Genomic DNA, 13,830 nt, shown 5'->3' on the forward strand with positions numbered 1-13,830 from the left:
TGGTTTCAACTGTAGTAAAACCATTGTTAATTTTCGTAAGGGTTGAATTTGATATTAACACAGAGTAAGAATATGGAGTCCACATGTAACAATTCTTCTTGGCTTGTTTTCCAGAGAAAAGGGAAAGAAGAAATGGGAAAGCTTCACTTTTCTAGGACTTTTTATCATCTAATCACACAAGACATGACATATCAGGTAAAGAATACAGTCATATTAGTCTTAGTCTTATTTATTGTTCAGAAATATAGTTATATTTCCTGTTCATCAATGTATGGTTTAAAAAAATAAAACATACACTGGAACTAACTGATGCACTACAAAGTGGTTTGTAATGTGTTAATTAAAAAATTTCTCATCATAAAATACAATGTCCTTGTGGTAATCGGGATTATCCCAAAAATGTTGAAGTCAAGCCAAATAGTAAATTAAATTAGCCAAGATTTACAATACAAAAGTACAAAAAATATTTAATGTCTTTGCCAATTCGGCAGCACACAGACTGACAGAATTCTGCTAAAATAATTGTCTTAGTCACAGTACAAAAATAATTCTAAACTTAAAACTGTTGACAGTGAAATTATATCACAATCTAGATCTAATTGTCTGCTAATTTCTATAATTCTCTGTAAAAGTACAGCTAAAAACAACTGTAGTTTATGTGAATATAAAATGAAATTTTGACACATTACTTGTTTGTTCTTTACATCAAAGATTTCTAGTTGATAAGACCAGATATGTCTTAAAAAGTCTCCCTGCACTTTGTTGTTTTTCTACTTTATGTTGGACGCCAAGCTCCTCTCAACTCCTCTTAGTTTATAAAAATGCCCCCAATGCGAGTGTGATATGTGCAATTGCAAAAAGAAGTTCCATAAACTTTGAAAAGTTTGAAATAGGAAATGCAGTAACAACAAAAAGCTTCCTCGTGGTTTTATGAGTTTACTGTTTCCTTGTTCACTGTTCGTGCAGTCCTCACTTGAGGATAATGGGCTGACTAATAACGACCTGAATCACAAAGTCCTTCCGGATCTTGGTGTCCTGTAAGCGCATTTTATCTGTCAGCTGTTTGCCAGAGAAAAACCAGCGCTGGCAGGCGGCATCAATGTCTTCCTGAAGCTGAAGTTTCTTCAGCTGCCGGATGGAGTCGGCCATGCTGGCACTGAGGCGGAGGTCTTTGCCGGTGGATAGATGCACCTTCAGCTGAAACTCATTTTCTTTCTTTTCCTGTGGCTCTGAGTGTTGAGACACATGCATGATCTTTGCTCTCAGAGATGAGATTGACCGGTGGAGCCAAGCAGTATGCAGGAAGCTGATAGCGGTTTCCCAGTTCATCATAGCACTCCATAAGAGATCCTGAAAAAAACAAATCAACACCAGGGGTCACCTCTGATTCAGTGAGTGAAAGATCACTTCTAAAAATTACATTTATGTGTGTTTATCTTTTGTGTGTGTGTTTTTTTTTTAATTAGCCAATTAAATAGTTACTCATACTGTATATAATTTGTACAAAAAAAACATTAGATAGCAGCTTTTTCTCTAGTGACTTCACACTTTTGAGAAATGTTAATAAATTCTTTATCTTTACCATGAGGCAACGTGATGCTGGCTCTATCTACAATAGCTTGTGCAAGCTCATGATCATTACACTCAACCGCTACAGCTGCGGCTTTCAATGTATCCCATATCTCTTGACGACTGTCAAAGTCATGCCGTGTCCCAGAATTCATCTCTTTTACTGCGCAGTTGGCCCTCTGTCATCTGATTGTCACTTTTCCATTTAGGTTTGTCCTTTTTTAGAGGCTCATTGCATCCTACAAAAGACCAAAACAAATGTAGAAATGTCACCTACAGAATGCTTGGTTAATGATGCAAAATCTGTTGTGCAATACCTGTTTACCCAAAGGGTCTTGTTCTCTTTGATAGAGATAGATATTGACTAGATGCAGATATGTTGTCACTTTTTATGGAATATTGACGTTTCAAGGAAAAAAAGCACATTTACTGTACCATTTAAAATAAAAATGTATAAATGCGGCTAACAGCAGTTGATACAGTGATACAGAAAAAAACTCAAATATTTAGATTGTGTGATATTAAAACCTTAAGCAGGTGCCGCGTAACAGGATTTAGTGGCTTCTTACCCATCATGCATCTCTCCTGGCCCGATGGGAATTTAGAAGAGAAAATCATCGCCACATTCACCACAATTAATTTAAAATGTAATGAATAATTAAAGAAAATCTGTTATTTTGCTTTTCACTGCACATAGCCACACCACACTACAATAATCCACAATATTCTATGTTGGTCCATTTATCAAATGATCATGTCATTGAGGTATCATTGGGATTCTACAGTCAAACAAACCCAAAATGTCTGTCTGACAACTGCACAAATCCCTTTTTTCTAAACTATGCAAGATTAAGTCAGGGAGAGAATTCTCAATGTAAAACAGATACTGGTAAAATAGTATTCTGATGTCATTAGTTGCTTTAGGCTTGGACTTTAAAACTAAAAACACATTACTGTACAGTGTGTGACATTAAACTAATAATCTTCAAACAAATGAAATTAAATCAAATCAAAGACGCTTCTGATCTTTTACGCATGAACAAATTGTGTGGTATACGGTACTTTCAGCACGACAGTAATTGTGGGTTGATAGTCTCTTGAGTTTGCAACTCCCATGGTTAGATCAGACGGTTACTCCTTTAGTGTGTTATTGGACAGCTTCTGAATTCATGCAGAGACCCAATCACTCCACAAGGTGTCCAGCAAGACTCTGTTGGGACATTTGTGCAGTGGCTTATTCCAGTTCTCTTGCCCAATGTACACGCCCATCACCTGTTCCGTCAAACTAATAATAACAAGTGGACAAATATAAATCAAAGCAGGTCACCAGAATAACATCTAGTGGCAAGAAATAGCACCTGCTTTTAAAATCTCTGTTTTAGGTTTAAGCGTTTGTACTTTTCACAACAAACTTAATCCTGTCAAATCTATTTAAAACCAGGACAAAGGTACAAAAATAAACTGTGACAGTAAATCCCAGGATTGTCCAGAGCAGAAGACAAGGAATGCTTCTCTGAACCAAAAATCCCCATCTAAGTTAAGATATTGATTTCTTGGTAAAAGAAGCTTTGGAATAACATTTATTTGTGTCATTTAAACAGAAATCCTATATTCGCTCAAAGTCAATCCGATGTCTGTGCACCCTGCCTTCAAAAGTGAAAAGCATACTTGACAGTTTTGTAAACAGTAATAATTATTCATTTGCAATGTCTGACTGTGATAAAAACTACGTTTTAAGGCAGAGTGATGATCCAGCATGAGAAATAAGCTTTGAAGACAGTGTGTAAGTTTATTCACTCTAAAGAACATCAAACACAACCGCACTATATCAGACAGGAGTGGCCAGAAGATCAAATCTTACCTCGGCGTTTCGTGCTGTATCTGGATGCATTTCTGAAGGACAGGTGGGAGCCATGTCGCATCAATCCATAACAACATCCCATCACTCAAACTCACGCAGCTCAGACCATGTGATGTGTGCATGCATGCAAATGAATAAATGCATTTTGAACATACAGATATAAAGCCAGCCAATGACGACAACAAATGATATCTTATCAAACCAGCTATTTAAGTTTCTGCAGATTCAGCATGTGTGGATCAGCAAATGTTCCTTCCGGATTGTGTCAGTGTGGTGTCTAAAATGACTCCTGTCAAATTATGACTCCCAGAATATAAAATTGTCAGCATATAAAATATGTTTTATTTAACTAAAGATCATGGGGTGTTTAATGTTAAATGAGATTTTACAAAAAAAGAGCTGTTTTCAGTAAAATGTCTTAGTCTATTGTTATCAATTTATATTCTAAATTTTGATATCTAAAAATACTTTGAAAATGTGTATTATTAATTTAATATATTTAATAAAAAACACCAAATATTAAGTATAAACAACTTACATATAAAATAAAACGATCAAAATTCAATCAAAATATTTAGTTGTTCCAAAACTAGTGGTACTTGAGGTAACTAGTTTTCTTTGATATTAACTTTCCTAATGGGTGAATGACCAATTACAAAATAAATACAGTAAGAGTTCAAACTGACACGAAACTGCCACCTAAAGGGCTAAAACAGCAAGGACGTTTAGTGTCTGCTGTTATTGTCTACTTCAACAAAAGATAACCACTTTTGTATGTCCAAAATATACGTTAATATGCATGTTGAATAATTTGCTGATTAAGATGGTAAAAAATATCATTAATGTGGTTCAGCTGGTAGAAGCAGTGCCAAAGTCAGGTTTCATTCTATGAATGAATTTACTGATAAAATGTAAAATCTAAATGCAGAGGGAGTTGCTTTAAATAAAAGCTTTTACACACAAACACACACAGGCAAAATATCATGCATTGTTAAGAAAGGCCACAAACAAAAGTTGTAAAACATGTTTAAACATTACAAGAAATTGTAAACGTTTAACAAAAACGTTGTGGAAAACATTTTTATTCATGTAAAAGGATCGTTCACCAAAAAAACGTCATAATTTATTCACCCTCATATCATTTAATAAAACCTGTATTTCACCATTTCTTTAGTGGAATACAAAATAAGATATTTTGAGAAATGTATTCGTGGTTTTGTTTCCGTACAGTCGAAGTAAATGGAGACCAAATGTTGTTGGCTCCAACCTTCTTCAAAATATCTCCTTTTGTTTGCAGACTTTTTTTTACAGATTTGGAATAACGTGAGGGCGAGTAAATTATGAGTAAATCTATTGCGATATACAGTAGATGACTTTGGAAAGAATCTATTGCATTTTAGAGCATATAAATCTTAAAATAATGACACTGTGTAACATAAGTTATGAGTTGACGCTCTTATTTATACACACAAAACAGTCCCCCATGGCTACAAACAGTTGAAACCCCTGCTTTAAGCACAGTGTTTTGCATAGATGCAGACAACTTCATTTCATTACAAAATATTAATAGAAAAGATAAAAAAGAATATCCATCCTAAAGGATGGTCCTTTCATTTGACCAGAAAGAGCAGAAGTCTTCCAATGAGATCACTTTGTAAATCTGGGCTCTGCAGTCGCCCGTGTTTTCAGGGCTCTGGTTCTGCATTCAGCCATGGCACAGTGGGTGAGAGTCACCCGCGTCAGTGTTGGTCATCACCAACTGAGACAATGAGATCTGTAATGTCTCAGACTGGAATAATGTCCTTTTTAAGAGGGTAGATGTCCCATGTCAGTCCGTCACCATAAGGGGCGTGTCCAGAGGGCAGGAAAACACGTGTCAGCCAATGACTGCGGAGATGTAACAAAACACAAAAATGGTTACACTTCATAGAATACAACCGCATTTAGTACTTATTTAGTACTGAGGTCATAGAAAAGAGCTGATTAATTTTATATGCAACATTATTGTTGCTATTAATTTTGTTGCCTTAAAGGTCCAAAGTGTAATTTTTTTGGAGGATCTATTGACAGAAATGCAATTTCATATACATAACTATGTCTTCAGAGGAGTATCCTTACATAATGAAGCGTTACGTTTTTATTACCTTAGAATGAGCAATTCTACATACACCGCGGGTCCCCTTACATGGAATTCTCCATGTTGTTTCTACAGTAGCCTTAAATGGATGAACTTCTCTACAGAGTGTGTTTCGTAAATACATTATCTACTTCGGCAAAGAAGCAAAAACATGACGACATCTTAGTTCTGTGTCAGCTGCTGTAGTGTTTCGAAAGGGAGGGGTGGAGTGAGCATCACAGCTAGATGCCACTAAATTTCATACACTGGACCTTTAAACAGTCGTGTAGACCAGAATGGTTATAATAACTTGTCTCACATCAGCTGAAATCTTTGTATTACACCCGTTTCATACTGCACCCGTGAGCAGCGCGTAGGCGGAGCGGGACCAGCGCGTAGGGAGAGCGTTAGCAGCGCGTGCCCATTGTGCGTTCACACCGGCAGTGTATGCACTGTGCACCACGCTGCCTGGGAAAATATCTTCCAGAACTTCATCAAAGCGCTTTTAAGTAGATTGCATAACTATGACTTGTTATATCCGCCTGTTTCATGCTCTTTTAGATCTACGTAGTACAAGTTATAAATCACCATAGGAGAGTGATGCGATCGCTTTTCTCTCACACATACGCAATATAAGCATATAACATGATGTCTATGTAGTTTTATCTGTTTTATCAGAAGGTTATGATGACAGTGGGTTTCAGACAGTACACTGACAGCGTAATGCGATCGTTTTCCACTCCTTCATATGCAATATAAGCATAACATTTAAGATATACTTGTATTATAAATCCTTTAAATGTTCTGTTGTGGTTTTGGCCAAAAAACTCCTGGCAAAAGTGTTTTTGAAAGTCATGGCGAGTGTTAAAAAAACATTAGACACCACTTACATGCTTTAAAGGTGAAAGTGTTACTTTTTCCTGTCAATCCATGCGGATTTTGTCCGTAAAGAATGCACTGTCGCTTTAATTGAGCATGAGCAGCGCAGCAAAAATAGACTCAGCGCTGAAATGATCGCTGCACTGCTGCTTACGTGCCGCTTCTGCTCCGCGAGCACTCGCTGCTTACGTGTGCGGTATGAATGCTCACATCTGTTAACATGTGCACCGAAAAAAATATGCGCTGCTTACGCACTGCTGACGCGTGCTGTGTGAAACGGGTGTTAGACTGTAACAATAACAGCCGCTGATAGGAACAGTTTAAATGGATACGTTTTAAGTCCTACCTTCTCTTCTCCACACCCAAAAACACCTTCCAGTTGTTTAGTTTGCCATAATTGAAAGGATTCCGATAAACCTTCAAAGAAAAAAATCAAGTTGATCTATATTTCACTTTAAATCATTTTAAATAGCTTTCCTCAGAAATATTAGATTTATATGTAATACTCATCAGATTTAAATCAGACATTACGAACATACACACTCACCCTTCCACGTTTTGCCAAGCGCTTAGCCTCTTTGTTATTTATATGCCGTTCAATGCTGGTCTCTCCACGGGTGATCAGTATAGCATGCCATAATGTGAGAGCTCCAAGAGCCACTGCCACTGTACTGATTCAAAAAACACAAAAGATGTGGGTCTACAGAAATATTGGAAGCCGTATTGGGGTTACTTAAAGAATAATCTTTAGAAAAGATTTACCTTGTGAGGACCCACATGTATATAACACTCTTGTGAAACATCCTGTCTTTATAAGTATATGGAGGTTGAGAAACCATCTGTGTCCAGGTAAGAAAAAAAAAGTTTATAATTGTGTAAAATATAAGAACAAAAATATATTACTTTATCTTATGAATTTATGTACACATATAATCATACATGACTATATCAAATGTTTTCAATACATTCTCAGGAAAAAGTTAACTGTTGGACTAGTTGGAAAAATTAGTGCAGAAAATTTTCAGCTCTCAAAAAAAATTAACTTTTGACGTTTATCTCTGGAAAAAAGGAACATAATGTTTTCAGCAAGATACATAAAAGCTGTGCACCAAAGCTTACAGAGACTAAAGTTCAGGAAATCCTCCCTTAACCATCTGCTAGAAAAGCAATATCAATATAAGCCTGATATCATTATAACAGTTGTAAAGGCAAGCTAACAGCAGCAACCACAGAAACCAGAGTGGTCTCTTATACCTTCCCAGCAGTGGATTCTGATGGTACAATACCAATGAGCAACCCAATCCCCGTCACCGGGACCCCCTGTTTCTCCACTTCCATGTGCCTAAATTGCTATGGAATAGCAGAGAGACCACATACTTTAAGAACAGCTACCCGCTACCAAAGTTTTCCGAAAAAAGAAGTGGATCATACACACAAGCATTCAGAAAGAACATACAGTGCCCTCCACTATTATTGGCAACCTTGGTAAATATGAGCAAAGGCTGTAAAAATAAATCTGCATCGTTTCACTTTTTGATCTTTTATTTAAAAAATCTACAAAATCCCAACATTTCATTCAAGTAAACAATTTGAAGTGGGGGGAATATCACATTGTGAAAAATATGTTTTTCTCTAATACACCCTGGTCACACTTATTGGCACCCCGAAATTCTTGAGTAAAATATCTCCCAAGTATATTCCCATTAATATTTAAATTTTCTGAGCACACCAAGGTGACTAGAAACATGATGTTGTCCAGTCATGACTTCTTGTTGCACAGGAGAATAATATTAAGTAACACAAAGACCAAAGGCGGGGTAACCGATTTCCGAATTATGCTTTAGACAACTGAGTCGGGTCGAGTACCAAAACCACCTTGTAGCCAATCAGCAGTAAGGTGCACAGTGCACAGGAAGGACATTAGCCGAGCCGAGCGCTGACGAAAGCGACAGATGGGGTAGGGGTGTGTCTGTTTTGGTGATTTGAACATCAAGAGAAATCGGACACCCTGCCTTTAATCATTCATAATGGATAAAACCAAAGAATATAGTTCTGATGTGCAGCAAAAGAAAGTTGAGCTACACAAAACAGAAAGTGGATTTAAAAGGATATGGTTGAAACAATAAAAATTCCCATTTCCAACATCAGTTCAATGATTAAGAAATTTTAATGGACTGGAGATGTTGCAAATCTGCCTGAAAGAGAATGTGTGTTTATGTTGTCTTAATGCACAGCAAAGAGAATATTTTGAGTGGCCAAAGACTTTTCAAAGATCACAGATGGAGAATTGCAGAAATTAGTTAAATTTTAATGTCAGAAAAAAAAAAGATAAAAATAAAAGGAAAACTGCACCTCCATCACCACTAGTTGTTTGGGACACTGTTCAAGAAATAAATCTTCTGCTCTCATGCAAAAATTAACTCCACCATATTAATCTGCCATACTGGAACTTCAAACAGGACTGGGTTCTATGGATCTGGAGAAATTCTTTATGGAGGAATGGACTCGGATGACTCTCAATGTATTCTCAAACCTCATCCGACTGAAAAGAAAACACTCAGAGCAGTTTTTCTTATTAATTGAGGTTGCGGAGTGTATTAAATACAAGGGTGCCAATAATTGTCGCCAACATGTATGGAAGAAAAAAAAATCCCCCTACTTCAAATTGTTTTCCTTCAATGAAATATTGGAATTTTGTAGATTTTTAAATTAAAGATCAAAACGAGAAACAATGCAGATTAATTTTTACAGCCTTCTTTGCTCATATTTTCCAAGGGTGCCAATAATAGTGGAGGGCACTGTATACACCACTATATACAGAATAAGCAAAATAAGCGCACTGATTTAAAGCTTAGAGTAAGTGAATGAAAGGTTCACATTTATGATACAGCTAATGAATTTGAAAATAAGTGAAAGTAAAAAACAAGGCCTTACATCTATGGAGTTGTATGCATCGATGAAGAGATTACGGCCACTGATGCTGCAATACATGCAGCCCAATGTCAAAACGAGACAAAACGAGAAGAAATAACGATGATTGAAATGACCAACACAATTGTTGAGCCAAGCTGAAAATATATAATTAAGGAATAAAACACACAAGATACCTCCATAAGACCTTAATCACTAAACATGAGCAGAACTAATCGTGTCTCCAAGTGGCCCCTGGGCATCTCCAAGATGCTTATATTATCGTAATATTTGCTAGTCACATATCAATATATCTAATGTGTCTTATCAATAAGGCTCTTTAAAAAAAAAATTCAGTATGGCTTTCATTAATTTTAACTTCAAAATAAATGCCTTTAAAAAAATTAAACAAGCGGCTCTGCTTGGCAAGTAAATGAAGAAATTCTTTAGTGAGTATTTTTTCAGAACACATATTGTATGGTTATGATTTCAAAAGGATACGGCAATGATGATCCATTTTTAAAATACAGCTGGAGAGAAAACAGAAGTGTGGTAATTTTTGCATGATAGTAAAATATGCTGCTGATCTTCAAATTTGATATGAATGTTCCACAAATGTGTAATTCTCTTACGTTTTGCAGATGCCGCAGTGATGACTTCTGGCTGGTTTAGGAATTACACATTTTTTACAGAAAGAAACAAACGGGACGTCATTTTTCATCTGAAATAATAGAATGAAAGAAGAGCTGTTACTGTTGCTCACGCATGACGTTAAACATGTACTGAGCTTTCTTGTGGCTCAGTGGTTAGAGCATATTGCTAGCAACGCCAAATCCCACAGATTGCACATTCTTAGAAACGAATGTAAGTCGCTTTGTATAAAAGCGTCTGCCAAATGCATAAATGTAAATGTACTGCAGCTCTGCTGGAGTGTGGTATATCAGTGGTTGGTAAACCTTAGGAGGATATCCAGGAGGGGTCTTTGTGGCTTTGTAGTAATGGAAGACTATCATGACCAGGTTCCAGTTTCCATAACAGATGTGCCACATTATCCAGCCAGGAGTGTATGTTTGCAAGATCAGTGGTAGAAGGCAGAAGTATGCAATGAAGACAACAGAACTGGTCAGAGCTACTACTAAAAAAACAAAGACCTTAAGAGAAACAGAAAAAGTGCAAGATATAAGATCAAATTTGACCACAATAAAATATAAACATTACAATAATGAAAGGATAATTGGCGATTTACCATTCCAAACCAGCGTGTGACAACCTCCACCATCCAAAACACTGGCTCAATAACGCAGTCAAACACCACTTCAGAGTTTGTGAGTGAATTAAAATAAAGCGATTGGAGGATGAGTTTCATGTAGCTTACAGGTTGCCTCAGTCTTCGGGGCAGGCGACTGCGGCTGTGCCTGCCACACCCCCGCAGGCATCTCAGCAGCAGGTGCATGGCGGTAGAGCAGGGGTGCATATTCTGCCCCTGTAAAGGCAAGCCGTTATCTTTTAAAAAGGAGCGGAATTTCCTGAATATCGGCACAAGCAAGTTTTACCACCTATGAGCAATTACCTCATCTACAATCTTCCTTGTGTTGAACTTTTAAACTTTTAAACTTATTGGATTAGTGAAGTATCCACCAAAGCAGCTGGTGTGGACTGATCCAAACCAATAATGCAAGCATGGTTTAGTTTCCTGATACCTCAGATGATCTGATACAAAGAATACAAAGACACAACAAATGGATTACTCCAAATATTGGTGTATTTGCATACTTTAATACTGACTGCATTAATCCACAGCATCCAAAAAGCCTTGCCTATTGTAGGTTCACTATACAAAAATTGCATAGCATGGGTTGGGTCAAAAAAGGCATGGTTACGCTAGTGACTAATGCTTCTTCCCTGGATTTGTGGTTCTAATCAGATCTTTAATCTTACTAGAAGATTTCAATCCCACCCATAAAAGCCACTCTATTGGTTATTCCCTTCCGATTTAGTGATTTAAACATCTTAGTCGCACACAGACATTATGTAGTCTGTAATGATAAGAAGATATTTAGCCAAAAAATGTATATAGCGGAACATGAAATAAACAGCAAACCAACTTCGAAACAATAACTGCATGGATATGAAATGTGAACACAAAAGACATTTATGTTATCATTGCATGTCCAGACATTGTAACACTAATGTAACCTACAGATCCAGACATTCTACATTTCTGACACAAAAGATTGTTGTTGAAAGAACAGCACCACCCATCTACTGTTGATTGGTTGAGGAAAAATAGAAAAGAAAAAGGACATTTAAGATCTATAATGGACAACAAAAGGAACTGTGTGATTATTATAGAATATAGTATACCCCACTATACCCCCATGTGTCATAAACTGAGTGCTTTAGGGATACAGGGACAGATTGTGGGTCTATCGCTTTAAAATTATTAAGACGACAAGGAAAGTCAAAAATATGCACACATATATTTGTAAGCGTATGTTATTGTAGGTCACTTTAAATACTAAATAGAAATGAGATTATATAAAAGGTCATATATGATGTTTAGTATCTATGAAATTATATTCGCTCTGGCTGGATCAAAACAGCGAGAGCTGAACATCAGAGAAATATAATGAGTCTGTTTTCTTACCTGCTCGAGATCTTTCCGTAACGACGCGATTGACTCAACTCATGATACTGCTAAAAGACCATTAAACCGTGACAGATGGAAGCAAATAAATGGAAACAATAGTTTTCGACCCATTTTATGTAATCCTCTGCCTGCTTCATGCGCAGGACTGTGAGCTCTGACGCTGGGAATTCTGGGAGTTGGTGTTTGAAGGAGTGGGACGCGGAAATACTTGCTGAACATTTTTCATCAGTTTATTATTTTTATTTGTACATGGCTTATCATTTTAATTACATTAGTTAAATACTTGATAAATAGTTTATATAATACATTTATTTGGGCCTGGCGTCAAACAGCAGCACAGAATCATGGGAATTGTAGTATTACCAATGTAGCTGTTCGCACGTGTTCTGGCACTACAGCGACTGAAAGCGTAGACATGGCATTCAGTTTCAACTTCGATATTCCTTTAAATGCAGAGGAAACAACTGATAAAGAAAGCACTAACGACAAGGCAAAATATGTGGATCCTAAATGCTCGGTAGGGGAATTTTACATTCTAATGTTAGCTAGTTCCGCTAAATGTATGCTAAAGCTGCTTTGGAAGACAACTGGTTTGAAATTATGCTGATATGAATACAGTATTTATGTAGAATAATAAATATTTCTGTGTTTCTGTCAAAAGAAATCATAAGTACATTTTTTTCAGGAAGCCAGCCCAACAGTCCAAAAAAAGATGAAGAATGCTCTTGAGCATAAACCTTTGCTGGATCCTCTGTCACATCTTGAGAACTGGGTGTCCGAAACGATCACCATAGGGTCACTACCTCCTCTTCTGTGTCTCAATGAATCTGTGTTCGAGAGGACTGCAGCTGAACGAGAGGACACTGAGGAGATACTAGCCAAGACATTGACTGAAAACTCGGATCTCATCTCTGGAGTCTATGAGGGTGGACTTAAGATATGGGAATGCACATACGATCTTCTTGAGTACATTGATGATGAGGGAGAAATCTTCTCTGGGAAAAGGATATTAGACTTGGGTTGCGGAGCAGGGATACTTGGCATACTTGCATTAAAGAGGGGATCCGGCAAAGTTGACTTTCAGGATTATAACAGCACAGTGATAGAGCAGCTAACAATACCAAATGTGTTTCTCAACTGTGAAAACGACAGTGATGATGGGGAGACGGGAGAGAAAAATGGCAGCCCACCAACAAAGAAAAAAGCCCTGAATGCATCACAAAAATCATTGTTAGATTGTTGTGGCTTCTTTTCGGGGGACTGGAACTCTTTTCTTGCACTTATGAAAACAAAAAATCCTTCACCAAAGTATGATATTATATTCACGTCTGAAACCATTTACAACACAGACTACTACTCATCGCTTCATGACGTATTTTGTGATCTGCTCGCGGAGAATGGCATTGTTTATTTGGCAACCAAGAATCACTATTTTGGAGTAGGGGGTGGCCTTCATATGTTTCAGAAGTTTGTCGAACAGAATAATGTTTTTCAAATTAAGCATTTAAAAGATGTAGAACAAGGTCTGAAGAGACATATTGTATCATTGACATTCAAAAAATGAACATTGTAATATAGTGCAATGATGATTAGATCTAATCCTCTCCAGGACAGTGGCCTTCAGTTTGGCAATGGGATGGAATGATGAATGTTTTACTCGGCACTCATTCTTGGGACATATAACAGCTTTTAAGTAGCTTTAAAGATGATTTCCGTGAATGTTTATGGCCATAGATCTAACTTTCATAACAGTGCTTTGAAGAAAATGTAAACTGTAACATGCATTGTTGAATCTGCAAAAATAAACAGTATGTTGTCATAAAAGAAAGAATTGAACATGATAGA

General features: G+C 36.9%; 3 protein-coding genes across 6 annotated transcripts; 1 reads left to right on the forward strand and 2 right to left on the reverse strand.

Annotated features, from left to right (window-relative positions):
• Positions 1-140: 140 nt before the first annotated feature.
• ubtd1a (ubiquitin domain containing 1a) lies at positions 141-3,676 on the reverse strand. The gene is given in 5 exon segments (XM_057341662.1): positions 141-1,248; positions 1,250-1,350; positions 1,583-1,704; positions 1,706-1,808; positions 3,431-3,676. Coding segments are annotated over 5 exon segments (687 nt in total). The 5' UTR covers positions 3,513-3,676; the 3' UTR covers positions 141-969.
• A 376-nt stretch (positions 3,677-4,052) lies between these two features.
• Positions 4,053-12,124, reverse strand: zdhhc16a (zinc finger DHHC-type palmitoyltransferase 16a). 3 transcript variants are annotated; one of them, XM_057342065.1, is made up of 12 exons: positions 11,983-12,124; positions 10,906-11,045; positions 10,582-10,818; positions 10,292-10,486; positions 9,968-10,056; positions 9,837-9,865; positions 9,360-9,493; positions 7,680-7,775; positions 7,188-7,264; positions 6,973-7,096; positions 6,772-6,842; positions 4,053-5,317 (listed from the first exon to the last, which is right to left on the reverse strand). In XM_057342065.1, exons 3-12 carry the CDS (start codon positions 10,807-10,809, stop codon positions 5,215-5,217), a joined length of 1,146 nt encoding a protein of 381 aa, XP_057198048.1. In that variant the 5' UTR covers positions 10,810-10,818; positions 10,906-11,045; positions 11,983-12,124; the 3' UTR covers positions 4,053-5,214. The 3 variants fall into 3 exon arrangements, with proteins under 3 accessions (XP_057198048.1, XP_057198049.1, XP_057198047.1); XM_057342064.1 differs by lacking the exon at positions 10,906-11,045 and having other exon boundaries at positions 4,054-5,317; positions 11,983-12,123; XM_057342066.1 differs by lacking the exons at positions 7,680-7,775; positions 10,906-11,045.
• Positions 12,125-12,249: 125 nt separating this feature from the next.
• On the forward strand, positions 12,250-13,709 carry mettl18 (methyltransferase 18, RPL3 N3-histidine). 2 transcript variants are annotated; one of them, XM_057342067.1, is made up of 2 exons: positions 12,250-12,502; positions 12,671-13,709. In XM_057342067.1, the coding sequence occupies exons 1-2, from the start codon at positions 12,401-12,403 to the stop codon at positions 13,547-13,549; spliced, it is 981 nt and encodes a 326-aa protein (XP_057198050.1). In that variant the 5' UTR covers positions 12,250-12,400; the 3' UTR covers positions 13,550-13,709. The 2 variants fall into 2 exon arrangements, with proteins under 2 accessions (XP_057198050.1, XP_057198051.1); XM_057342068.1 differs by having other exon boundaries at positions 12,401-12,502; positions 12,675-13,709.
• The last annotated feature ends 121 nt before the right edge of the window (positions 13,710-13,830 follow it).

The sequence above is a fragment of the Triplophysa rosa genome, linkage group LG9 (assembly GCF_024868665.1).
Source record: "Triplophysa rosa linkage group LG9, Trosa_1v2, whole genome shotgun sequence".
NCBI classification, from domain to species: Eukaryota; Metazoa; Chordata; class Actinopteri; order Cypriniformes; family Nemacheilidae; genus Triplophysa; species Triplophysa rosa.

Coding starts and splice junctions, on each gene's coding strand:
- zdhhc16a (XM_057342065.1), bottom strand. CDS start 10,809: ATGCACCCCTGCTCTACCGCCATGCACCTGCTGCTGAGATGCCTGCGG. Junction 9,866..9,967: donor CACTGCGGCATCTGCAAAAC/GTAAGAGAATTA, acceptor TTTTCTCTCCAG/CTGTATTTTAAAAATGGATC. Junction 7,097..7,187: donor TACATGTGGGTCCTCACAAG/GTAAATCTTTTC, acceptor TTTTTGAATCAG/TACAGTGGCAGTGGCTCTTG.
- mettl18 (XM_057342067.1), top strand. CDS start 12,401: ATGGCATTCAGTTTCAACTTCGATATTCCTTTAAATGCAGAGGAAACA. Junction 12,503..12,670: donor ATGTGGATCCTAAATGCTCG/GTAGGGGAATTT, acceptor CATTTTTTTCAG/GAAGCCAGCCCAACAGTCCA.